Source organism: Actinia tenebrosa, unplaced genomic scaffold, assembly GCF_029948245.1.
Source record: "Actinia tenebrosa isolate PJP-AT-01 unplaced genomic scaffold, QUT_ActTen_1.0 PGA_scaffold7__59_contigs__length_16204524, whole genome shotgun sequence".
NCBI lineage: Eukaryota > Metazoa > Cnidaria > Anthozoa > Actiniaria > Actiniidae > Actinia > Actinia tenebrosa.
Genome location: NW_028292584.1, coordinates 1,936,324 through 1,963,925, shown reverse-complemented (window position 1 = coordinate 1,963,925; position 27,602 = coordinate 1,936,324). Strand labels below are relative to the sequence as shown.

At 39.8% G+C, this 27,602-nt stretch overlaps 2 protein-coding genes across 3 annotated transcripts; one reads left to right on the top strand and one right to left on the bottom strand.

The window, feature by feature from the left end:
- Positions 1–16,729: 16,729 nt before the first annotated feature.
- On the bottom strand, positions 16,730–19,950 carry LOC116289380 (glucose-6-phosphatase catalytic subunit 1-like). The gene is given in 4 exon segments (XM_089040509.1): positions 16,730–17,776; positions 18,977–19,019; positions 19,022–19,079; positions 19,726–19,950. Coding segments are annotated over 4 exon segments (780 nt in total). The 5' UTR covers positions 19,944–19,950; the 3' UTR covers positions 16,730–17,315.
- A 227-nt stretch (positions 19,951–20,177) lies between these two features.
- Positions 20,178–24,607, top strand: LOC116289379 (uncharacterized). 2 transcript variants are annotated; one of them, XM_089039770.1, is made up of 6 exons: positions 20,178–20,259; positions 20,331–20,400; positions 21,325–21,771; positions 23,179–23,279; positions 24,212–24,308; positions 24,530–24,607. In XM_089039770.1, the coding sequence occupies exons 3-5, from the start codon at positions 21,441–21,443 to the stop codon at positions 24,302–24,304; spliced, it is 525 nt and encodes a 174-aa protein (XP_088895896.1). In that variant the 5' UTR covers positions 20,178–20,259; positions 20,331–20,400; positions 21,325–21,440; the 3' UTR covers positions 24,305–24,308; positions 24,530–24,607. The 2 variants fall into 2 exon arrangements, with proteins under 2 accessions (XP_088895896.1, XP_088895895.1); XM_089039769.1 differs by having other exon boundaries at positions 20,331–21,771.
- Positions 24,608–27,602: the final 2,995 nt, after the last annotated feature.

Genomic DNA, 27,602 nt, shown 5'->3' with positions numbered 1-27,602 from the left:
CAAATCCACGACTTGGGCCATTTAGGTAATACAACACGGGTTGCCCTTCCTTGGTGACGGACTTTGAAATCTCATACGTTTCCAAAGACCAGTTAGGATCCGTGGCTCTCTTACTGCCACCTTCGAGTTCCCCCGGCTGATAGAGGTATCTGACCACTATGTTGCGGGGGAGCTTTTTTCCCTTCAGTCCGACCGCCCTCGAACTTCTGACGTAGGACTTGTGCTCCACGTGTTTCGTTTTTATGGCATCCTTGGGTTTTATTCCCGTAGCCCTGGCCGCCTCGTTATTTAAAGCCGCGACGACCTGGGGGAGCCTCTGAGTCCGTTCCCTGTTGCGTTTGGAGGGATCTTCCAGCTCTTTCCAATACTGGTACCCAAAGAGACGCTCGGCCAGGGTCTTATTGAATCTTTCGACAATGCTCTGACCCCTGTGGTACTCAGCTTCGGCTCTCCTAATCTTAGTGTCGTGATCTTTCAGGGTTTTGGTAACCACGCCCATGAACTCTGTCCCCGCATCCACTTGCAGCAGCTTAGGCCATTTCAAGACGCGCTTATAAATCCTACCTAGGGCTTCTGCGACTTCCCCAGAATCCTTGCTGGTTATGGGTTCGGCGTCCTTGTATCTGCTTGCGATATCAACTACGGTCAAAGCGTATCTATAGGTCTTTCTTCTCACCTTATCGTGCGGTAAGAAAAGCAAATCCGCCTGATGAACTTCATTGGGGGCATTTACGGTGAAGCTGGGCCTGGGAATGTACTTGGGCACGGGAAGATAAACCTGCCAGAGGGTTTGTTTTCTTAGCCAGTTCTTAGCCGTTTCATCTGATACCCTGGCCGCGGTCGCGAGTTTCTTGATGGCCGACGCTCCTTTCCAATAGCCTTCAGGCCCATAGTAAATCCTTTTGAGTTTGTCCTCTACGCGGCCCATTATATGAATTCCAAAACGAGATTGATCTTACGTCCGTTAAAATCCACCGTCTCTCCGTCCACTTTAATGGTGATGTTTATGCTTTCTACCAAATTAGACAAGTCATAGCTCAAAGAAATGGGAGTGTATTCTACTGGGTCAAATGGATTACCCTTAGGTAGGAATTTGGACATAAGAGAAGACTTTTCTCCATTGTTGTAACTATGGACTAAATCGCAATAGACTTCGTAAGAGGATGCGACTTTCCATTTCACAGGTATGGCTGTGTTGGTAATCGTCTTGCCTGAGGCACATAATAAAGATCCCAATGGGTCAGACTTTCCAAAAGTCATTGAATAATTTGACATATTGTGTTTGAGGGTCATTTCGTGCGGCAATCCTGTGGTGAGAGTATAACCGTGTTTTGCTAATTCCTTGGCCAGTGTGATTGGTGTATAATGTCCATCGGGCAGCAATACGGCTTGATAGTTAGATCCTCCTGTATGCTCAGTGACTATGCCCCTAATCAGGTTATACCAAGAATTGTACAAAGAGCAACTTATGAGCCGAACCTTATGGGCTTTAATGGGGGGATTCAAGTAAGTGGTAAAGTCATTCTTGTCGCTTTCCAAAAAGACGATCATTATATTAGATACGCCAAAGCCACGCCTCCCGCCAGCCCTGCGACTCCTACAAAGACCAATTCATTGTCTTTTTGTTTCTTAGAAGGCTGGTAGTAATTCTTGAACTGAGGCTTTCTCATTCTAAAGTCGGGGTGCGCTTGCGCATAGAGCTTAAAGGCGTAGTCTGTATTTTCGAAGTTCTTATCCGCCTGCATTTTGTCTTGGTAGTTCTTGTCCAACCAATCCCTGTAAGCTTGTCTTTTTTCATTCCAAGCCGCCACGTCCCTTTGATATTTCTCCAGCGCTAAGTCGTGCCTCTTCCTTTCGGCGTTAGATTCTGCATTTCTATCACCGCTAACTAATTTATCCAGATATCTACCACCATAATTAGCTCCAGTGAATGCTAAAGCTGCAATAACTCCACCTGCGACTAAGCTAACCATTATATGTTAGGCAGGTACTTTTCCTTCTGTAGGTAATTTCTTAGCATGATAGCCCCGCATACGGCAGCGGTCATCTTAGCAAAGTTACTCAGATTTTTACTTGGATCCTCAGTAAGGTCCTCCTTTAGGACTTTCTTACCTACCCAACCAATACCGGCGATGATGGAGGTTGTGATAGCAGCTTCTTGGACGGCGTCAATTAATTTGGTTGACATTATATTACAAAGCGAGAAGGTTACTCCATTTCAGGGATCTTACTTTTTCTAACCTCCACAGGTGCGTGATATGTTGCGGCCTCCCACTTTACTTTTGGCTTCGTAGCCCGCCATTGTAAGTAAAGGCTGCCTGCTGCTATAGCGACTCCTAACGCGCCGATGACGTAGCCGGGATTCCAAAAGGATCCCTCTTCTTTTTCCTCCACCTTTTCCTCTTTCTTTGCTTTGTTCTTCCTGTTCATCTCCGCGAGCTTCTTTCCGGCAGCGACTCTGCCTGGAGATTTAGCCTTGGTAATCTTTTGCTCGGGCTGCTCTACCTTTGACTCTGGTTCACTCATTTATATCTAAGGACTTGAAGGACTTGATAAGTAACTTGACGACGACTTGAGAATGACTTAAGGACGACTTGACTAAGTACTTGAGAATGACTTAAGGATAACTTGACTAAGTACTTGAGGCGACTTGATCAGGTACCTCAGTAAGTGCTGCCTGGAAGACCTTTTCGACTTCTCTGTCCTCCTTGAAGTCCTTCCAAGATGTTCCGAAGGAACCTAGTACCTCCTTCAAGTCGACATGCTGAGCTACGTGCAAAGCCACAGAGGCGACTGCCATTAACTTACCGCACTTCAAAGACAACCACCCGCAGGTTATCTTAAGTTCTTGGGCGATACCATAGTCATCTCTTATGTCCTTCTGTAGTTGCTCCACGTCGTCTATGGGCAGCGCAAGTCCAAGCAATTTAGTTGCAAGTCGGATAGCGGAGTCTGCTACGGCGTCCGTGGTCTTACTTGCAAGGGCAGCCTCATACCTCTTATGGAACTTCTTAACTTCCTCTTCTGACAACTTATTAACCTGCTCATGGGTAAGTTCCTTGCCTATCATTTCTTTGCACTTTCCAGATGACACAAGGATGTTAAGTTGTTCCTTAAGGTTACTTTCATCTAGCTGTGTGGGGACTTCATCTAAGAGCTGCTCAATATCCATATACATTAGGAATCATAGATTCCAACCGTGTAGGGAAACCTCAAAGAAAAGATCATTTTGGAATGTTGGTGCGTCTTTAAATGCCGCATGTATTCGTGTAACTGTTCCTTGGATATCTCACCCCCATAGTCGCTTAAGATGGTTTCCAGGTCACTCCGGCTCGGAGTATAAAATACGACAAGTGAACCTATGTTTTCCCTAAAAGGCTTAGAGACGCTGGTAAGCTGCTGGGAAAGCAACCAAACGCTGATATTGTCATGCCTACCGCTGAAGGCGAGTTTAACGAGCTCCGAAGTGCGTCTTTTTACGTCGTCCCCGCAGGCAATGTCATCCAGTATGAGTAGTGTCTGAGTATCTTTAGGGAATTGCTTGTGCCAGAACTTCAAATGGCTGGATAACTCATTAGGGTCTAAGATATCCACAAAGAAGTCGTCATCTTTCACTCCTATGCCTTCCCAGGTGCGGTTATTCACGTAGGTGGGGCATAATAGCACTATGTAGTCGAAACGGTATCTAAAGGGTCCTAATAGCTGCTCCACGACGAACTGCGTTTTGCCGCAGCCGGTGGGTCCTACTATCAGAGCATTGCAGGGAATATGGTTCGGATCCATTATATATACGATGGACCCAGTGGAAGCAGTAAGAAGGATTGCCGCCGACGCAAAAGATAAAATAGACACCATAGAAATGCAAAGGGAGGAGATCGATCGGCTGCGGGAGCGCGTGCAGGAATCGTATGATGAAATGTGCGGTCTGAAGCGCGCGGAAAGGTTTGGTGCCTTGTTGACGATGGCCGGTTGGGTAAAAGAAAGCGTGCAGGACTTTATGCGATATCCGCTGTAGAGCTGTTTGAAAGACACCTAAGAATGTTAAGTATAAGGTTGTTAAATTGTTAAGGATGTTACTTCTAAGAAAAAAAGATGTCTTAGAATGTTAAAGATAAGGTTGTTATATTGTTAAAGACATATCCATGCTGCTTTAAAAGATGTCTTAGAATGTTAAGTGTATGGTTGTTAAATTGTTAAAGATATACGTATGAGTCATTTAAAAGACACCTTAGAATGTTAAAGATAAGGTTATCATATTGTTAAAGACATATGCATGCTGCTTTAAAAGATGTCTTAGAATGTTAAGTGTATGGTTGTTAAATTGTTAAAGATATACGTATGAGTCATTTAAAAGACACCTTAGAATGTTAACTATAAGGTTGTTAAATTGTTAAGTATGTCTTGCATGTTACTTCTAAAAGACACCTAAGAATGTTAAGCACAAGGTTGTTAAATTGTTAAAGATATACTGCGTGTGCTGTTTAAAAGACACCTTAGAATGTTAACTATAAGGTTGTTAAGGATGTCTTGCATGTTACTTCTAAAAGACACTTCAGAATGTCGAGTATAAGGTCGTTAAATTGTTAAAGACTATTATTTCTTTTTTTAAGAAAATATACCTAAGGATAAGGATATTTCTTTTCTTAAAAAAAAGAAGAGATAATAGTCTTTAACAATATGATAACCTTATCTTTAACATTCTGAAGTGTCTTTTAAAGCAGCACGTGCAGACATACTTAACAATATAACAACCTTATATTTAACATTCTGAAGTGTCTTTTAAAGCAGCATACGTATATCCTTAACAATATGATAACCTTATCTTTAACATTCTGAGGTGTCTTTTAAAGCAGCATGCATATGTCTTTAACAATATGATAACCTTATCTTTAACATTCTGAGGTGTCTTTTAAACGACTCATGCATATGTCTTTAACAATTTAACAACCTTATACTTAACATTCTAAGACATCTTTTTTTTTCTTAGAAGTAACATCCTTAACAATTTAACAACCTTATACTTAACATTCTTAGGTGTCTTTTAAAAGCAGCATATATCTTTAACAATTTAACAACCTTATACTTAACATTCTTAGGTGTCTTTTAAAAGCAGCATATATCTTTAACAATTTAACAACCTTATACTTAACATTCTTAGGTGTCTTTTAAACGCAGCTGTATGCTCCCGTAGACCTGTTTTAAAAGACACCTAAGAATGTTAACAATAAAGTTAAAAATACGTTATATTGTGGTTAAGGTACACTTAAGTATAAATGAACTGTTCAATGTGTAAAAAGGTGTTCAGCACCAAGCAAAGACTACAATACCACGTTCGTCGTGGCGTTTGCACAAAGAAACCAATTAGTAAAGTTTGTAAGGATTGTGGTAAAGAATTCAGCACCGTTCAAAAGATGCGACAACATCAAGACAAACGCATTTGTGGGCTTTGCAAGGGCTGTAATAAGGAATTCCCTAACACCTCCGAGCACCTGAAAAGGGGCGTCTGTGAACAAAGCAGACAGTGTAGTTTCTGTAATAAGATACTAAGCAGTCGTCAACGTTTACAGACGCATCGGAAAACACACGAAGTCAACTATCGATTTCTCTTTGGGAGCTACGACTTGGAAGGCGTGGATTGCCACCAATGTGCGGATATGATGAGTCGCTGCCCGCATAAAGAGGATTACTTAAGGAATCGCATAGATTACCATAAGAAGATAGTCCGTACTTACCCCTCTTTCGAACGCGCAGAAGGCGTTCCGTGGACTAAAAGGGAGTATTGGAGGCAAGAGTGCGATCGTTGTGGTTGCATCAGAGAAGAGGAACATATCTTCAACTGCCTCGACAAATAAACGTCCTTAACAATATAACAACCTTATACTCAACATTCTGAGACCCTTTTAGAATGGGGTTTGCGCAAACCCCATTCTTATTTTTATTATTAAGGATAATGAATAAAAATAAGAACCCCTTTAAAGGTATATGCTAGCCTACGCAGCCGCCTTCTTTGGAGGATTCCTAATCACCCTTTCAATATATGGACTGTATTACGTGCGAACTACCAGCCGATTGCATTACGCCCACTCCTGCACCGCGTAAAAAATACACCTGCCTTCATTGCGGCAAGGTATTTCTTGAAGGATCCCATTGGTGCTCCGCGGAGCAGCGGACTTTAGCAGACGTCCTTACGAATGCAGAGGACTCTCAGGCTCATACTTGACTACGTCAAATACCCACCTGCCATCCTTTTTACCATGGCTCATAACATGGGTAACGTCCTGCCCTTCGATGGCGTACCTTATCCTATCGGGCGCCCAAAGGGTGTATGTTCTTTTTTTATTCTTTAAGACCAAACGCAGGCGGTCCAAGTCTTCAAAGACCACATAATTCTTTATCTCCTAAATCTCCCCCACCTGCAAATCCCTCCAGTGCGTTTGTATGAACTTTAACTCGTTAAATTTATCCTTGTCCATATATTCTATGAAATATCTTTAAGTGTGTTGCCAAAGTCTCCGAGGTTTTAAAGCCCTTACAACACCACCTGCAGGGAATTCGTAGGTGTTCAGCATACGCAGTGATCTCCCTGCAAATGACATCGTAGTCGCTGCTTATGAGCACCTTATAGCCGTTTTCTTCATACCTCTGTAAGAGTAGTTGCTGATCCTCAGATAACCTGCCATTGCCTTTCGGGGTCTTTAGCTCTATGCAGAATCCACAGTAATGTGTGTGCGCGTTCAAGATCATTAAGTCGGGTTGACCGCGTTGATATCCTTTCTGCCAGCACTTTATACGTTTGCCGTCTGAATCCTGCAGTTCACCTAGACCGGGTGCTATGAGCATTTGGGGGTAAAACTTGCGGATGTAATCAACGACTTTCTTATGCAGGTCAAATTCATTTTCTATTTTGAATACCAACTTGTTTGGACCGTCGAAGCGCCTTTCATACTTACCTGTTTTCCTTAGCGCGGGTAGGACTTCTTCGAAGACCCAATCGCGAAACTTAACGGCTTGGGGTAACTTAGAGCTAAATATCAGTTCATACAAACCTGGCTCAGATATGAACACAGAATGTGGGTGCATAGAAGCGCCCTGTTTTAGGGCCCTTCCTAACTCACTCGACCTTTTCTGGTATTTCTCAGAAACGTGCTCCCTGATTGCGTTTCTCGTTTTTTCATATCCTAATGCAGCTGCCACCTCTTTTCCCTTAAAGTACAAAGTTTCGCCTTGCACTATGCATTGCAGTTTGGTGTCGTTGTTTTCAAATATTTGCAACATCGTATATCTAAGAAATATTTAACCTTAATATGCAACACTTTTAAGTTGGTTCATTTCCACGCTCAGTTGCGCGTCAGACACGACGAAGACGTAGCAGTTTATCTTATCAGCGTCGCCCGCGGAGGAGTTCTTGGTGCGCTTGATCTCCAATGTTATGCCATCCTGCGTATTTACTAGACGTAAACCCTGGCCATGTAGGTCTTCGTCGTTAATGGTGCGCATATCAATCCACAGCGCATACTTATCCTTAAAGAATTCCTCGGGGCTAATTTGGTCGCCAAACTTACGCTTTGCCTCCCGGTAGATATCTGCGGGCTTTATCCCCTGCGAATATACTTTGTTTGGAACGCCGTTGATATTCACGCCGACGTTAGTAATGTTGGGGTTGTGAAAGGCTTCGGAGTCGCGCTTACCGGCTTCGTAGGGTTTGGCAAACACCAGCATTAACCCCGTGAGACTTCTTCGGGGGAGGTTAATGCTTTGGTTGATAACCTCATCCGTCTTATCCAGGAAGCTGAACGTCTTATACATCACTACGTGGTCGTATAAGAATGCCTTCCCGGAGCTGTATTCCATGCCAGCGCTACGGGCCAGCTCTTTGCTGTATACCGTTTCGTACTGTAATTCTAGATTAGTGATAGAATAGGGATCCACGGCCCCGCTAATTGCGCTGTCCATGCCTCCAATGACGTTCGTAGTGTCCGCCAAGGTTACTTCAAACTGTAACTCGGATAACTGTCTGGGGTAATACACGCCATGGTTCGTAATTACTTCAAAGTCCAAAGGGATAACGTATTTGGTACCGTACGCAGTTACTACCCTTGTTGCGTCTGCTACTGCGGTTGCTCCGCTGGAGTCAGTAGGCGCCGGGTTGGTTTCACTGCGAAGCTTACGAAGGATAACGCTTCCGATTCCCTGCTCTATCTTTTGTGCACGGTCAAAGGCTGTTAGCCATAAATCTTTGTACGTGGTGTACAGATCGTACCTATTTAAGTCTAAGAGGGATTCCCCGGCAAACTTGATTCTCATCTTAGAGACGAGGTTCCTACCCACATTATTGACGGTATAGCGCTTGTTCTTGGTGCTTGGTTGTATTGCTAGGTCAAACCTTAACGCCAGGGTGCCAGGAACCAATACTAGGTTATCCGTTAGGCGGGGAACGCCCACATACAGCGTTTCTCCAGGCTTTGCGCTGCTGGGCGTGAATGTGACCCGGTGAAAGGTGCGTTCTGCTTTCAGTCCGCCAACCTGCTTAGGTAATACGTTGGGATTTAACTTTGAGCTTATGATATATAATGGAAGTAGAAGGAACGGATTTTGATCCCCTTACCGAAGAAGGCCAAGTCGACATTAACGATGAAGAATATGAGTCTTTACTTCCTAATGACAATGTAGACCCCCGAGGCCTTTTTGATAAATTGCTGAGCAAGTATGGCGTCAGGGCCCGCGATGCTATGCGTTCCTTAAGAGATAAATTCAAGTCTAAGAACCCCCACACGCCCATTCCAGAATACTTACAAATGGAATCCCTTGGCGTGCGGTCGGACTTAATAGCGAACATCATCGAGGACCTAAGGGAGCGATACCCAAACATAAACCTGGCTCTCTTAGACTTCCAAATAGGAGACAAAGGGCAGGTTGAAGTTAGAGAATCGGGTAGGGAAAAATGGCACAACCTGTATCAAAGGAAGAATTCCAGCCTGCTTAACAACCAGCTTCCAAAAGGAGTCACAAATGCGCTGGGAACGCCCAACTTGACGATGCTAAGCACTTCGACTCAAAGGGATACAGAAGTTGCCAGGGAGGCCTTTGTTAGTCGCCTTTCACTGCCGGGTAGCGAAGATGCCCTCAGATCCGCAATCAGACTGCAAGAGGAGCGTCAAGAAAGACTTAGCCAATTGGGGAGCGACGAGACTGCTGAAAAGGAAGCACTTAAGAAGGAAATACAGGAAAATAACATAACCATCGATGACCTTACGCGACAACTCGACTACGTAACCAAGAAAGAAGGCGGTATCGTCAGTCGCTTCGAAGCCGTCCAAGAGGAAAACCAAGCATTACATGAGCGCATAGAAGAATTGGAAGACGAATTCATTAAACAAAATGAACTAACTACTAAAAGCCATGCCAACGAAATCGTAGACTTTAGGAATAGACTTTCTAAGGCGTTGGACGAAAAAAGCGACGCAAGGAATCAGCTAAGGGCTGCTTTGAATGAAGCGGCGGGAAAAGACACGGAACTACAGCGCTTAGGACAAGAATTAATGGAGTCTGTTGACAGAGAAAGGCAATTGATGGTGGACAAGGCAGTGGCGGAGGAACAAATACGGCAACTTCGACAGGCCGTCGAAGACTTGGAGTACGAAATAGATCGACAGCGAGTAATAATCGAAGATCAAACTCGCCCTGAAGAAGAAAGGGAGGCAGCCCAAAAGGAAGTAGAAACCCTTCAGGAAAGACTGGCGGAATTACAAACGCAAATAGAAGGTAAGGAAAAGGAGCTGGGGCTTACCACCAAGGAAAAGATAAGAAGAGCCCTTTTGAAATATGGCGTGCCGCTGGCGTTCGCAGTTGCGCTTGCGGGTGCTATTGCTGGAATCATGAATGCAATTAACGGCGTGGCTTCGGGCGCAAAAGCGCTCGGAAAAGACATGGTAGAAATGGGAAAGAAAATAGGAAAAGAAATGGGAGAAAAAATGGACAAAGGAACAAAGGAAATGGGAGAAAAAATGGAAAAAATGGGAAAAGAAGAGAAAAAAGAAATGGAAAAAATGGGAAACAAAGTGGGAAAAGGAATACAGGCGATGGGTAAGAAATTAGGCGCGGGTCTTATAGCCCTGGGAAAGACATTCGCAGCTAGCGTTCCGGGGCTGCTTGGTAGCGTTTTGAGTCTGATATTAAGAACCGGCGGCGAGCTGTTAAAGTTCGTCGGGAATAACGTCTGGCTCCTCGTGGTAGCTATCGTAATGGTACTCCTGAGGAAGATGAAGGGTTAATCTTATCCTTGTGTATTACTGGTGGCTTATCGTCGTCAGCCGCACGAGGCGTTCTCAACTGGGGATAAGTAAAGATAGTATTCGCACCGCCTTGATAATGCGGAACTAGCGGCAGCACACTCATGGTGCTAATGGGCTTATGATTCCAAACATCATTCGTTGGAGGGACATCAGTCGGGGTGGCATTTATCCGAAGGTAGGTAACATCGTTGGGAAGAACCTGAAGCTTCGCATATTGGCAATTGGCTATCATGTAAAAAGTTGCCGGCGTTAAGTCTTCTGTGCTTAACGGTGGGGGCTCCGACGAGAAATGAGCTGGGTTCCTATTATTATCTTTTTTTCTGTAGGGTAGTAATGGGTAGTTATCCTCATCGACAATCCTAAACCCGACATTGCACGAATACCCCGCCGAAATGCTAATGGTACACATGATCAACCCCAGGCCCCCAACCTTCACCCACAGCCCGGTGTCATACCAATGCTGTTCTAAGTAGTCCTTCTCCCCCAAAAAATGTAGAAACCAATCTTCCTTCGCGTGTGGGTTCATATATCTAAAGGCTCACCACCGTAAGAGTGCTAATGGTAGCGTGATTATAGGGCTGGTTTCTTTGATCGTGTATGCTATTTATGCAAACGCTCCCGGTGTCATCTACGCGCATTTGCAGCTTTACCTTTCCGTGGCAGTCGGCAACCATATGAAAAGCCCAAGTCGTAAGATTCTCAGTGCTATTCGTTGGCGGCTCTGTGGAAAAATGAACTGGCTCCCTGTTGTTTGTCTTACTTCTCATAGGCTGCAGTATGCCGTTGTCGTCGCAGAAACGAAAGCCCACGTTGGCATGGCTGCTTGTACCAATGCAAATACTACAAAGGATTAATTTCTTCCCTGAGTAGTTCAAATTCACGGACATGCCCGTGACATCCACCCAAGAGCTCTGGGTGTATTTTTTCTCGCCTGTATAAGTCGTATAGACACAATCTACTCCAGCTACGTAAGGGTTGTTCATCGCCATATATAATAGCTCAGACCAATGCTTGCAGCTGCTAAGCCGGCTTTTAGTAAGTTATGGTCATATTCTTCCTCAGGCGCCCTTCTTTTCCTTCGTACGTATCTTTTTGTCATTACCTTTCTTACAGGTAGTGACTTCGTTTCATGCGTATTTTTAGGCTTCTCAACGAAATGGGGTATATTTCGGAGGGTGTCTGAGTTAACATCGTTCACTCCAAACTTCATGTCTTTCGTAGCACGTTGAAGCTTGTTGTTGTATCCAACTACGGAATCAACGTTTATTACCAAATTGCTCGGCATTAACCAACAACCCGGCGACAATGCGTAGTCCAACCGCACCTTCGATTCTTGCACCGCTAGTTGATATCTCTGCACTGACTTTGAAATCTCATTCTCAATAATAGCGCTTTCGAAGAGAACAAGGAATACTTGCTGCGTTTCTTTTGACGCCCCGGAAGCGCTCACGATGGGGCTGCGGGTGCTAACTTGCGCGCCTAGAGCGCAATAGACGAAGGCTTCAATACTCCTGTTAATCCTTGCTAAATTCTTCAAACCAATACCCTTCGCGGCAACAAATGGCGCCCACGGATGGGTTTCTTTGCTTTCAATGAAGTAAATTAAAGTACCCTTTGATGCTTTACCGCCAAGGTCTGAGAATTCCCATTTGCTCGGATACCCCATACCAGCCCTTTCTATGCTAGCTCCTACATATGCTGCATAAGTGTAAGTTTCTCCGAGGCCGTGTGCGGCACCTTCTTTATTACGAAAGTCAGGGTTTGAAAGCCCAAACTCGTTTTTTAAACGCTCCCATGCGACTTTATCGTATTTATTATCCTTCGCGTTAAAGATATTATCACTTGGTAGAGGCGCTCCTAGTTCAAACAATATTCTGCGGATGGTAAAGGCAACGTGGAATCTCAAAAATGGAATATGCAACATATCCATGGCCACACCGCATCCTTTCGTCGCAGCCCAAACAGCAAAGTTCAGCTGCTGCGGCCAATACCGCATGTTAGGCCCTGCCAGCCATTCTCTGGCTTCCTTGCCTGATGTATGCTTCATGCGGGTTTCTCTGAAGATGTCTCTAATCTTTATCTTAAAGGCCGCTTTACCTACGGGTATTTCTAAAGTGGTAACCAACCCAGCAAAGTCCTTCGCGTCTTTATTATCGTAAAATGGATAATCCTCCGCTGCCGGCAGTAGATATTTAGGGAAGTTAGGCTTTGGCGCTGGTTTTGGCTTTGGAGGTTGTTTGGGTGGTGGTGGTGTATAATGTGGCCGATCCTCCATATCGTTTCCAAAAGCGTCGTACATTAGTATATAATGGATGTTATACCTTCAGCACCCCCACTTTATCCTGAACTTCCTAAGGATGCCGAAAACTTTCGTCTGAATAAAGCGAACTTAATACTGGCTTACTTGGAAGGGCAAGCGAAACACTACGAAGAGGTTAGGAAAAAGTACGCCAGAGCCCGAAGCATACTACATAAAATCGCGATAACTTCCGGCTCCATGTCCGTGGCGTTAACAGGCACTGGCGTTGCTACTTCGCTTACCGGGCCTGGAATAGTCGTTGGCGTTCCTTTAGCCAGCGTTGGAGCTGTCTGCGGCATCGTTTCCGCTGTTACGACAGGCATTATAAAGCAACTGTCCGGTAAGATATCCAAGCACGACACTCATATAGCCCTAGCAAGAGCAAAGGCTAACACCATTGCCGACTTGGTGTCTCAGGCTCTGCAGGACCGCCGCATAGACGACACGGAGTTTTCTTTGATCCTCGCGGAGGAAAAGAAATACGGGGAGCTAAAGTCGGGTAATAAAAAAACCATCGTGAAAGATCTTTCCGAGGAATCTCGCAAAAAGATCTACCAGGAGGCAAAAGAGGAGCTCCAAAGAAAACTCGCTCAGTAGACATCTGCTTTGAAAAGAACGTAGGGGGATTTAGACTGCACATTTCATCTTCTCGGAATCCATTCTAATAGGGGGTGGTTGGGGTCTATTTTGTAAAATATTTCGTAAATTACGTCGGGGTAATAAGGAATATCCTTATCCAGCCGACAGAATAACCACTCGGCCCTTTGCATATCTGGGACATGAGGAATACGCCTACCGGTAATTTCAGACAAAAGATAGGGAATAGCTTTGTAATATTTCCCTAGTTTTAATTTTTTCAATGTCTTCCGTAGGCTTTGTGGGGTTGGCTCTTCTAAGTGGTCTATGATTTTCTGCCTTACTTCATCGTCTAAATATATCGGATGTAAACCTTGGATATGACTCATCCAGTCCCTGAATTATTTTAATCTCTTATATGGCGTTTTCTTACGACCTCCATTGGCGTAATACTGCTCTCTGGTAGCATTTGGTACGGCATTACGAATATTCTTACCACACTCGTAACACTGTGCTGACGTGTCGTCTTCTATCTGCATTTTTTTACCACAACACCAAAAGGGTTCTGGCTTAGGTACGATAACTTTAGGTCTTAGACAAATTATGCAAAAGTCGTTAACAAACTTCTTACATTCATGCATCGTATATTTATAAGATATTTTAACCTCCGTTTGCAATACCCAACAGAGCAGCAGTAAGGCGGCTTTCGCGCTGCCACCCGATCGCGCAAGACCCCCTGTAGGGCCTCGTCACGGCTCCAAAAACCCCACCCCCCCCTGGCGTTTTTCGATATGTGATTTTTGGCAATGCCGGCGATTCGCGAGTCCGCCTTACTGCTGCTTGTGTCAACCAGAAGTAAACACTTAACGCAATTACGCAAATTCAAAAGGCGATTTTTGCCAACTTTGAAAGCTGCTCGCGTTCGTTTAATTTTAGATCCCAATTTTAACTTTACGATTTCTGAAAGCTCTGACGTAGAGCTTTGGAAAAATGTTATTCACTTAAAAAATAACTGCCGCACTTTTGAGAAAATATGTTTGAAAGTTGATGAATTTTTAGATCGTGAAATGAACAGGATTTGTATGCAAAGTTCAAGTCCGGGTCAAAACTTAAAAACTCATCGTATTTGACTCAAAACCTCAAGACTTCTCGATCATATGATAAATTTCACAAACAAAATATTAAAACTTGCAGAGATAAAGAAGTATTGACTTTTGAGAGGTTGAAGTTTGGCCTTAGATTTTGGCATCGCAAAGGCCGATCACGATCGAAAACCGAGGGGGGTGGTCTATCTCGGGAAAAAAAAGCTCAACGAAACTTTAACTACCATGGTTCGTCATCTAATCGGATAGTCTTTTATTGCTGAACATTTGGTGCAAATCGGTCTACCCCGATCTTTTGTCCCTGCCCGGTTTTCTCTGACAGTCACTATTAAACGGATTGAGGTGTCCAACTTCCAAAAATAACTAGAAAGCTAAAAATCCTTGGAAATCGGTTTACATATTCTTAATTAAAAGTCATTACATTTACGGTCGGGATTTCTGCTATTTCTATTATAATAATGAGCATAATAACACACCGTATAAACACATAGGTAAAAAAGTCAATATGATTGAAAAAGTGACAAAAAAGACATAAAAACTGTACAAATACACACGCAGCACACAAGAGCATCATCAGTCTTTACAGTATATTTAAGTTAATTTGTAAAAGTATTAAAACTTGATCTTAATATTTAGAAATTAAATCAATTTTCAGCTTTTTCTTAAATTGATAAAGAGACAATTTCATAAATGATTCATCAATAGAATTCCAGATATTTTTAGGTCCTTGAAATCGTATGTTAAATATTCCATAATTAGTTCTAGCCTTGGGTAAATAAAAAGTCTTTTTTGTTGCTGCTCTTGTGTTATATCCATGCACCTTATCAATAGTAGTAAAAATGATTCAAAGGTACAGGTTAATAACTTGTTATTAAATTTGTACATGAAAGTTGATATTTTGAAAATTACAAGATCAAAGATTTTAATGAAATTCAATTGTTTAAATATAGGGCTTGAATGCTCATCAAATGAAGAAAATGTAATAATACGCACAACTTTCTTTTGTAATAAATATAAAGGTTTTAATGTAGTTTGATAGGTATTTCCCCATGCTATTATTAACCATACATTAAGAAAGGGAAAATTAAAGCATAATACAAATTATTCAAAATCCTTGAATTCACATAGTAACGAAGTTTTGATAATAGACCAATACTGCATTTGATTTTTTTGGCAATATATTCTACTTGTGGTTTCCAACCTAGATTTGAGTCAATGTAAATTCCTAAATATATTTAATGCAATTTGTTTGCTTAATAGAATTGTTATTAATGGTTAGATGAAAATGGTGTGTGATTTTTCTTTGGGGTGCATGGAAAAGAACAAAGTTGGATTTTTCTATGTTGAGTGATAATTTATTGGCACAGAGCCAAATGTGAACATTACTAATTTCTGAGTTAATATGAGATTCTAATGTTTTGATGTCTCTATGTCTATAAAAAAGGTTAGCATCATCAGCAAACAGATGGAATTTAAAGAGATTGGAGCAAAGGTGAAAATCATTTAAATAGAGTAGGAAAAGCAAAGGACCAAGGACAGATCCTTGAGGCACTCCACATGTTATATCCAGTGAGTTTGAAGTAACATTATTAACAACAGTAGTTTGATTACGATTACTAAGATAAGATGTGAACCAGCTTTTAGCCACTCCTCTTACACCATAGCGTTCTAATTTGCTAATTAAAATTCTGTGGTCAACCGTATCAAAGGCTTTACTAAAATCCAGAAAGATTCCACAGGAAAAGTCTTGCTCATCAACTGCTTTTGGAATTTTATCAACAATGCTAAGAATAGCATGATCCGTTGAATGCTTTGCACGGAATCCAAACTGTTTGCTGGAAAGAATTTCATTTTTGTCTAAGAATTTTAATGACCTGTTGTACATAAGTTTTTCCAGGAGTCGATTGAATACAGAAAGTAATGATATTGGTCGATAATTGTTGAGGAAAAGGTGTGAGCCTTTCTTATGAACTGGTACAACACTAGCTGACTTAAGAAAGTCTGGTACTATACCAGCTGAAAACGATGCATTAAACAAGATCTCAAGAGGCTTTGCCAAAACATTTTTAAGTAACTTTAGTAACCTGGTTGGTATGCTGAAAGGGCCTGTTGCCTTTGAAATATTCAAATTGGAGATTTCTTCTTCACTTTCAGTGGAAGTGACAGGAAAAATATAAAAACTATTACATATTGGGGTTTTCATGAAGTCAAGATGTGATTTTTCTACATTTGGGACAGAATTTGCAAGATTATTTCCAATGTTAGCAAAGTAGCTATTAAAAGCATTAGCTATCTTTTTGGGATCAGTGATTTCAACATCATTTTCAATAATTTTAGATACAGTTCTCTTTTTTTTCATATGTTTTGACGGAATAATTTGTCTAATACCCTTCCAAATTCTCTTTGTGTTATCACTATTTTCAAGAAAGAAGTTATTGTAGTACATTCTTTTGCTTATTTTAATCAATTAAATGATTTAATTTATTTCTGTACAATTTAAATTTTATGTGATAGTAAGTGGATTTTGATTTTAAATATTTACAATATAATTTATTTTTGATATGAATATATATTTTGATTCCTTGGGTTATCCAGGGCTTTGAATTGAATTTTATTTCTTTCCTAGACAGTTGTCTTATTGGTACATGCCTATCAACTATTTCAGATACTCTATTATGAAAACAACTGAACATTTCAGATGGATCAAGCTCGGGAGGAAATGCTGACAGCCAATTTATTGATGAAATTTCATCGATCAATGCAGACTTGTTTAGTTTAGAATAATTTCTTTTATGAACATTTCCCCTAGATTTTAAATGCACAGGCTTGTCAAAAATAATAAAATTAGGTAAATGATCTGTGAGATCATATACTATATTACCACTTATGATATTATGTTCTATGGAATTGAAGAAAATATTGTCAATAAGTGTTGTAGAGTGGCTAGTGATTCTTGTCGGTTGCAAAACTTGTGGCTGGAAGAAGAAAGAGCCAAGTGTACTAATGAAATTCTCTGAATCTACATGTAAGTCTATTTTCAATAAATCAATTAATATTAAAGTCTCCCGGCCTTGTTTCTATATGGATATACCTTGGATGAGCAGACCACTTTTGTGCTTTGAGAACAGATTCAGAAGGATCAAAAACTGCATGTGAAAGAATTTCATAAAAACCAAGAGACAGAATCATAAGCATGAATGAAACAAAGCTGCATTTTTGAACACTTGTAAAATTTGATAAATCTAGATTTTTTTGAGTTATGTATGAGATAGCAATACCACCGAAAACACCTCCAATAACTTGGTGAGGAAAGTGTGTAGCAATGAATAACCTCGACAAAGAGACCAACGCTATTACCACAGAAAAAGCAAACCACAAACAGACATGGATTAGTCGTTCTTGTAAAGAACCTTTGGTTTTGATGAAGTAAAGAAAATGTGTTGTTACTATTGGCATCATGGTATAGAGAACTGATGTTGTTACCATTGCATGACCTGAAGGAGAGCCTGAAAAGAATAATAATTAAAAAAAAATTAAAATCAAATTCAAAAGTGATGCTACTCCTAGCATCTTATCTACAATTTGTTATATATATATATATATATATATATATATATATATATATATATACACTTGATTGCAGAAAGGTTGTAGTATACATTTATACAAATACCTAAGTTATTCAGTATATTTAATGATATGCAAAACAGAAAACTCGCTTTATTTATTATTTGTTTCATTCAATGAATATCAAAATATTGTATTCTTGTGTTTTACATCCTACAGACTATAAATCAATTGGTTTTAGGGGTTAAAAAAGTAAATTGCAATATGCATCTCATTAGGTATTTGTATAAATGTATAAATGTATACTACAATGTTTCTGCAATCGAGTGTATATGTATATATATATATATAACAAAGTATGTAATGTGGTCTATACTGTAAATAATCATTACACCTCTTGTATATAAATATCACAGTAATAGGAATATGTTTCATTAAAGTCTGTCTGATGAGTGCGTAAGCACGAAACTCGGAGTTACAGTGAACATGTCTCGTCTTTAATCCAATCTTTACTATATATATATATATATATATATATATATGCTATATATATATTGTATATTGGTGGTTGTCAGCCACCATTCCCCATATGGAGCTCTTCCATGAGGTTAATTATTTACAACATACCACACTCATGTAGCCTGTGTTCAGCCAGTTTAATTTTCTTAGAAATAACCGTCATTTCTAGGAAATTAAACCGGCTGAACGCAGGCTACACTCAAGTCACATCTTGATTTTTACAGAGGGAGGAAACTGGAGAAACCAGAGAAAACCCTCGTTGCAAGGGAGAGAACAACACATCAAACAAACTCAACTCACATATGATCCAGTCTGAGCCAGGGCTCGAACCCGGACCAAGATGGTGAGAGGCGAGTGCTACACTACTATGCCACCCATGCATGGTTGCTGTTGCCATTATCATTGGCATTATTTTGCTATGGTATTCACATCTCCCATAGTGCAATTATTCAACCTTGGTATGAAACAAAACCTTTACCAATCTTTTTTTGGAAAAATTTCCACCGCATGTGGAATGGAATTTCCAAGGAATAGGAAAATTCATGGTAGCATGTATTAGTGCTTCTTTGGGTAACTATAGCTATCGAATTATAAAAATATTCAGATATTTTCATTAATACCTGGACCAGTTTCACAGGTTAATGGATACTGGAACAGCTTTAAGTATCTTTCCAAACATCACTTTCATTGACCCACCAATAGGGTCTTTCACCTCTCAAAAACCTACAAAAAAGAAAGAAGAAATCTAAAGCTGTGATCTTACTTAAAATCCACAAGTTGGCAATCCAGTGGTAGATACTGGGTTTGTAAAGAGGGGTTCCAAGATGGTTTGCAGAAAAACCTGGCTTGAGTAGCCAGGTAACCCAACGGGAGAGAAAAGTACATACAAAGTTTCATCCATCAAAACCATCCATGTCCCAGTGCTCCCTCAGCTGTTTTTTTTTGCAAAAGATGAGGGGGGCATGCTAAATGGTTTCAGAAAGTTTGATTTGATGGAACTACCTCTGGATCTCCCACAGCAATCCCAGTCCTAGCTTTGGGCAATGTATATAATAAATGCAGCTTTCTATGTGATTTTATTTCCCATTCCTAGGATTGAATCCCACTTTTTCTAGCTCAAATTACCCTTCCCATCCAAGACCTTCACAACAGTTCTATTGAAAATTCCTAGGAATTTCAATTTCTTACACCCACAGACCATGTCATACCAGTAAAAAGTCTTCTATTCCCTATAGGAAGCTTTCATTTATTAGCACATGGGTGGGTGGTTGGCAAAATTACATGGAAAGCTTTAGAAACGTACCCCCCCCCCCCCCCCCCCCCCATGTGCTAATAACTGAAAGCCTTCTAACAACTGGTATTACCGTACCATTTGAGAATAAGGTTCAACCATTCGGATATCACAGCCACCCACAGTACCATCAAACCGACAGCTTTATCCAAATGGTACGCTACAGGAAAGTAAATCAAAATAGAGTTCCTGGGATCTCCACTACGACTTAGAAACAGCATCTGGTTTGTGAAGCCAAAGAATGCGTTTTGTAAATATGTAATGAATCGCACCCCTTCAATGTTTAGGACATCCATCTTTGTGAGTTGGCAACTAAGCCTTCGACACAGGAAGCCCAAGCAGATGTTGATGTTTTTGGAAAACAAAAAAATAGGAGAATTCAGTTTACATTTAAACTTCACCAAGAGATTAGGAAAAGTAGAAACAACGACTCAAGGAGGTTTTTTAAAATGCAATCTATTCAGATAAACATTTAGCTTTTTAAGTCTCGCACATATAAGAAGTTTTGTGGGTTACCTGTGGTCGGTCGCAATAAATGTCAAATCCAAGATGGCGGACAAGAAGACACCTTACGAAGTTTTAGGAGTAGCTCAAGAAAGCACAGAGAAAGAGGTAAATATTCCACAATGTTTAGTTTGAGAGAGCTTCTTGAATGTTCTTACTGGCTTGCTGTGGCTTTGTAGATCACAAAAGCATATTGCAAGAAAGCTCTTATCTGCCATCCTGACAAGAACCCTGACAATCCAAAAGCGGGTGAGTGGAGCTAGTTTTAAAGTTTCGTTTGACAGCTACATTTTATTAATGATTTAATAATACTCCATTTTTTACATGTATAACAGGCTCAGGTATGGTAAGCCTTGTTATTCTAAATATCATTTTATGTGTATACGTTGATTTTGTAGAGCCTGAGTGCTTCGGGTATATTGAACGTAACTGTTCTCTATGCTTAGTAGCTGGTTCATCCAGTATGTAGTCCTGGACAATTGTGATTTTTCAAAGCCTGAGTGCTTCGGGCATATTGAACGTAGCTGTTCTCTATGCTTAGCTGGTTCGAAGCATACCCATCAGTTGGGGGTCTTTTGGTTGCTAAGAACGTGTTGCTCGTTATGTTATCAATAAAAAAAAAAGTTAAATTGTTAAATTGTAAAGTTTCGTGAAAATTGTCGATGATCCAGAGACTGTATGAATTTTTGAACCTTGCAACTTTTACAAAAGATATGTATGATGGCAGGTAAATTTCTTTGTATGATTTCATATGTCGAAAAGATCATAACTTCAATAGTTTACGTGTGATCTTCAGAAAACCTCACAGTTTTACTTATATCTGTATGAAAACTTTGAATATCAAATCTTTTTTCAAATTAAACAAATTTCACTAAAGCGTGACGTCCGCGCATGAAGCATGTTAATGCAGTCTGATCAGGTCCATCAGTCTTGTTATATAGTTTTGATTGATGAAATGTTATGTGATGAACATACGATCATGCCAACTCCTTTTCAATTATTTTGAGAATTAAATATTTTACAAACTTCATTACTCAAGATTATAAAATATTGAGTAATAAATTAAGTAGCGATCCCAAGCACATCTCCTATCCCAAGAGATACTTGATACGCATCAATTAACCCTACTCACATGTGGCGTTCCAAGTCTCCATGACAACCAATCGTTTGTAGACACAAGAACCAAGCTGAACGGTACCAGTGTTGGATTTCATACAGAAAGCATCAGCTACGCATGTTAAAAATATTGGCTTAAGGAGGTAGTCGAGAGAATCGAGTTTGCAACAAAAATGGCTACAGCGAATCTGCCGGCCATTCCACATCCTTTATCCCGCGCTGAAGAACCGATGAACATGAACGTACGTGGTATATCGAGAGATGGATCGCGTTTGTCCTCTAGGCAAAGCCTTGGCTTTGGAGCTGATTTTGATAGCAGGAACAAAATAAACGCATTAAGGCCCATAACAGCGGACCAAGTCCCGTGGAGACTAACAAAATCTTCTAATGGCCATGCTCAACAAATCAGTCCTAGAGATAGCGGTCAACAGCTTGGCAATATACCTGAAGGAGTTGAAGTCAGACGGTCGCAAGACCCAACAAAACCAACCATTCCAATCTTCGGTAAGTACAGGTCTATCATCAACAAAACGGTATTTTTCTCCGAATGCTTAAATGAAAAGCCGAGTTATCACTCTCCTAGCTTAACTTTGCCTTTTATAACTTTGTTTTTGAAAGCATCAGTTAACTTAAGTTTGGATGACTAAAGTTTATTAGTCAACGGAAAAGTCACAATGAACAATGAAAATTCTTTACAACTTATTTCCTATTCACGTACAAAACAACACAGTATCTAAAACCACCAGAACATAAGCATTATTTCATTTATTAAGCATAAGTCATCAATGAGTTAGCTAGCTGACTTTATAGCTTTTAATTTTACATATAAAACTCATTGGTTTCCAGCATTAAATACGCGTAAACACAAGCGTTCTGTAAGTAGTAAAAGTAAATGTATCTGTATTAAATCTTTTAAATTCTCGTAACTTGTGTTTCTTCGGCAAGAGCTTTTCTGATGCCGGCTAGGTCGAACAAAAGAAAAAAAGCCTTAATAGGTGAACTGATTAATAAGTTCAACACTCCTAAAACTAGACGATTTGACATACTGATAGAAACTTATTAAATATGCATAGCAATTATAAGTTTGAACTCGGGGGAAAGCCAGTACTTCGTACGAAGGTCACTCCAAAATCGAGAAAGACGAAAAAATAAATCGTTCTTTATTCCTAACCTTATATCAAAAATAATCACAAAATATTTTCATTATTTTTGGCGGTGTTTGTTTTTGCCAAGGTGCTAAATATAAAAAAAAGATAATTAATTTCACAAGTGTGGCAGAACTTTTTGTGATATTTGTATAGGGAAATATGAATGTCAGATTAACGATATTCTCCAATGGTACTCTATGAATACTTCACAAGACATTATACATCATGGAGATAACCCTTTCAAGGTCTAAATAAAGATATATCGCATTCAAAGCACAAAAAAATCAACTATTTCTTTATATTTTCATTTATAACTTTACCACCATCATATTTCAGTTCATTTAAGAAATGAATTCATTTCTGGTTATTCAAATTTTTTTAGGTCTAAATAATTTTAGTTTAAAGAGTTTTTAAAAATGGTGTTTGAAACATTAATGTTAATAAAACTTCATGCATCATCTTTTAATCCTGTCCACCACTTTGATATTCCAATCGCCCCTGCCTCTCTCTCTCTCTCTCTCTCTCTCTCTCTCTCTCTCTCTCTGGGGTATGGAATCCTGAAATTTTTTCAGAACTATAAAAATATTACCCTCCTCAGACCCTCACCACCCTTTGGCAGCCCAAACCACTCTCTGTGGAGGAGAATGTGAATATTCCCTAGAACTGCACAATTAATACAATTCGCATACCTAATCATAATGCAAATCTCTCAAATGTCAGGCAGAGGATAGATATTTTTTTCAAACCATTATGTTCCTTACAGGCAGCAGAGCAGATATGGCAAGTAGAGCTGAAAGCCGTCTATCAAGATTGAACAGCGCAGCATCAACATCACATGGACCAGACAAAGCAATTGTTGACGAGGTATGATAACTGCTTATGAATTGGTTACGATCAGGGCTCGAAATATGAATTTTTATTAGCCTGCCATAATAAAGAAGCATCGTAAAAGGAGGTCATTCCAGTAAATGTTGCATGCCATTTTATTATTCATTTGGCAGCACATCGTTATTTTTGCCTGGCAAGACTGAAATTTGGCCTGTCATTTGGCCATTGGCAAGCCGGTATTTCGAGCCCTGACGATGGAAGCAAATTGAGCAATTCAATTTTGGCATTCCAATTGGATTTATTTATTTTGATAAAATGTTCCATTTAATAAAATATGCTTTGATTGATGTAATTGATATTTGCCATAGTGATGATTCTGGTATATTTATTGACATTTGACATTGATTGGTTGTTGAGTCTTGTTGTTGAATATTTTTACTAAGGTAACACAGTGGTAATGCTGGTCAATCCCTTAACTCTAAGTGCTTATTGACTTTGAAATACAAAACTCTTTAAATATATAACAATTTAGAAGTAGAATTTTCTCCAGCCTATTTTCACTCTCTGAGCCAAAATATAGTCAAAGCATTTTTAGCTCAATATTTCCCTCCATCCTAAAATTCTAATTTTCTTCCACACAAACTCTGTTATTTTGTTCTTTCTCTGACCCCCACCTCTCAGAAATTCCAAATTCCTCTGTGGCGGGGGAAGGGGGGAAGGGATGATTTCTGGAGCTGTGCACTTTGATAGCCTGCTTCACATCTGGAATTTTCTAGAAAAGGCAGGATGGAACACAGGCTATACTTTGATAAACAACAGGTTTTCTTTGAAAATAAACCAAAATTAAATTAGAGAAAAGATTGAGAAAACTGTGATATACAAATAACATGAGCATGCCTGATGTTATTACCATGAAAACTTATAAATTATTAATGTATCTAACTGTCTTGCTATTATGTCATATATAGTTGGAACATATCCTTCGGGAGAAGATGAAAACAGGATATTTGTTATTAAGAACTCCTTCAGACAATGTGATCCAGAAGGAAAAGGAATTATAAACAGGTATATACTTCATAAGGACCAATCATTGTTTAGAGGGGGAGGGGGCTGGTGCAAATTTAGGTATGTCATGTTTCTATCCCCTCCCTCCCCCAAATTCCTGCTTAAAACCATGTTATCACAACCACCTAACTGTGTTGTAACATATTAAATATGGCGTACTTCTGAATCACTTACTTTGTGTATAGTCTTATGAAATATTAACCCAAAAAATTCTTTTTCAGAGAATCCCTCTCTAAAATCCTAACCAATTTTGTTGGAAGACAAATAAGCTTAAGTCAATTTAACAAATTAATGGTCAGGTAAGTAAAAGAACTTTAGGATTTAGTCTTAATTTCTTTCATATTTTTTTATTATGATTTCAGCATGAAGAATATATAGCCAACATTTAATTTTTAAAAACTAATTAACATAGTACAGGGCTTCTGACAGGATGCGGGGAAAAAATTGAAATTATGCGGGATTTTTTTCCGGATTATGCGGAGAAAATGGCAAATTATGCGGAATAGGATGCGGGATGACGTCACAATCGAAAAAATTTCTGAATTTGTTTTTACAGGATTATACACTTTTTTTAAAAATTTTGCTTCTTTATTTAGCTCCAAACTTTGTTTAACTAAAGTTTTACGCAATTATTTACAGTTTTACCTTGGTTTTGCTTCTTTATTTGACACTGGCCTTGTTTATCTCAGGTTTTTAATCCACACGTGTAATCGTCGTGTTTTTCGCACTACACGCAATTCTTCTCGATATGCTTCTCTCCAAAACATTGCTTTGAATGTTTTTTTTTTTTTGAAACCTTAAATTTATGTTCTGTTTTTGAAGCTCAGCAAAAAATCTCAACGTTATTTACCACCTCACCTCACCTTGCACAACAATATATCGTTTGCATATTCGTAGTTACTGCGTAGTTATTATAGGAAATTAACTCGCTCTACAAATCAAAAAATCCTTATACATAGCATAATTTAAGTCGTGTTATTTCTTCTCTTTTTTCCATATTTAACGGCTTCATAATAAATTTATCCATTTGAGCTATTTTAGAAGTCGCTAGATCTCAAATGTTTACGAGAGAAATATTATTTTAACGCGCGAAAAATCTTGTCTGCGAATACCCTTCTAGCCAATCAGAGAGTACGTTTTATTTAAGGCTAGTTACCAGGCTCCTTTTCACGGTTTTTTAACTAAGAACGCCTTGTTCCTTTTCATTACGCGTATGATTCAATATATAGTTTCAAACGCTGTTTATTGCTTGAAATTTGGTAAGTAAACTATAAAAAATTCGTAATTTCCATCAAAATAAGAAAACATTATAATACATTTCTTCTTGACTATTAAGTTTTCTTTAGATTTTTGACGAATTATGCGGGATGTTGCCGGATTATGCGGAAATCGTTCGATTGTGCGGAAAAAAGGCGAATTATGCGGGTCCGCACCGCGCATCTGTCCAGAAGCCCTGATAGTATAATGTAAAAATTCAATATGCCTCAATGTTAAAACTTTTTGTTTATTTTTTTTTTAGATTAGGTTGGATCACAAGAAGATGATATCATATGATGAGTTTTTATGCTGCATTCAGACCTCCAAAGGTATTAATAACTTATTTAAAAGTCACAGGAAAATCATGCCACACCAGCTTGGCATATCCAAGGGATCCCTCCTAGGGGCATTCATGTTCATGCAACGAAGGGGGATGAAGTTGCTTCAAATAAAAAGCCTGCCAACTTACAAAGCATTTGCATAGCAGTCCTTATTAGGTTGCTGTAATCTCCTTAAATTGACACTAAAGTTAATATTGTTCTAGTCAATTGCAACACCTGAACTTCGGACAGGACTGTGTTAAAGCAGCAAAAAGACCAGCCTGAATGCATTTAATAGATACGCCGAATTTATTGCGCACTCTCAGTTTAAAAAAAGTTGATCAGCAACAGCTTAACCTTTTTTTAACAGCAAAATATTGCTCTACGGGGACCCGGGGAAGAAAAAAGTGCTAACCCCGTATTGGTTACGGAATTGTTGAATTCCCTGCCCGTACGGGTGGGGGGTGGGACATTGACAGTGCATACAGATTTGTTGATGTTCAGTGTGGAGTGACACTCCTTCATTCGGAAACCCTGGGATTGGAACCCCAACCATTTCAACTTCAGATGTAATAAAGTACGAGTGCTTTAAACTACGTTCATTATCAATAATTCGAAAGCATATTTTCATTTGTTTAAAACATAGAAAGCTGACGAGGGCCCGAATGGCTTGAACCTTGAAAAACCAAACTTCTTAAAACAACAATTGCAGCAGCAACAAGTACATGCACCCCTCAAGGAAAAAGCAAAACAAAGGTGTTTGTTGAATAGCCAAACAAAAAAAAAGAAGAAATGCCTTTCATCTTGTAATACACATAGATATTGGTTTTAGTTGTCAACTCCTTCCTGTAGGTTTTTTTTGCAGTTGTAGCTTTTCCATCTAACCGTTTTCACAATGTTAGGCAACAGTGTTAAAGGCACAGACACACGGTGCACCAACAATGCATGCAACATTGCACGCAAGCTGCACTGTTGATTGTGTATGTTGCCCCTTGAAATTGTTGCACGGAACGTTTGCATGCAACAAATCTGAAGTTGACTCGCGCTTTACTCTTGCAACACATTGCGGCAACAAATTTCTGTGTGAACATGGCGTCAACATTACCTGAAACATTTAAAATTCCAAGCAAATCAGCGTGCACCAAAATTTGTAACTGACTAACAAATATCTTAAACCATAACAGGCTGACACAAGCGATGTTGCGTGTTTGGTGCCAGTTCAAATTTGTTTCACCCGATTAAAAATAGATGCCTGACATATTTGAGTGCATTGTTGAACAGTGTGTTCGCGCCATTACATAATGATTCGTTCGTCTTCGCGTTCGTAGGTTGGAGTGGCTATGACAGTGGAATTCCAATGGTCCATTAACATTGGGTAATTTACATAAGGGTTGCATTTGCAATTATTTTTGTGTCCAAAAAAATAGTGTCCCCCCCCCCCAGTCTATTCGTTGTTTACCCCTTTTAGCACTCCGCCCTCCTACATTTAGTGCCTGCCATAAAAAACAATAGGCTTAATTACTTTTCACCATTTAGATTCTAGGACGTGGGCTGAAACTTATCCCACAAGTACCCAGGAGGTTCAGGCCGAATCCTTCCGCCCTGATTACGTAACGTCCTGAATCAAATGGGGATTTTATATGGACGATGATGATTTGGAAATAAGATTTGGCTGAAATACGACAGACAATGTCGCACCATTAAGGCCGAAAAAGCT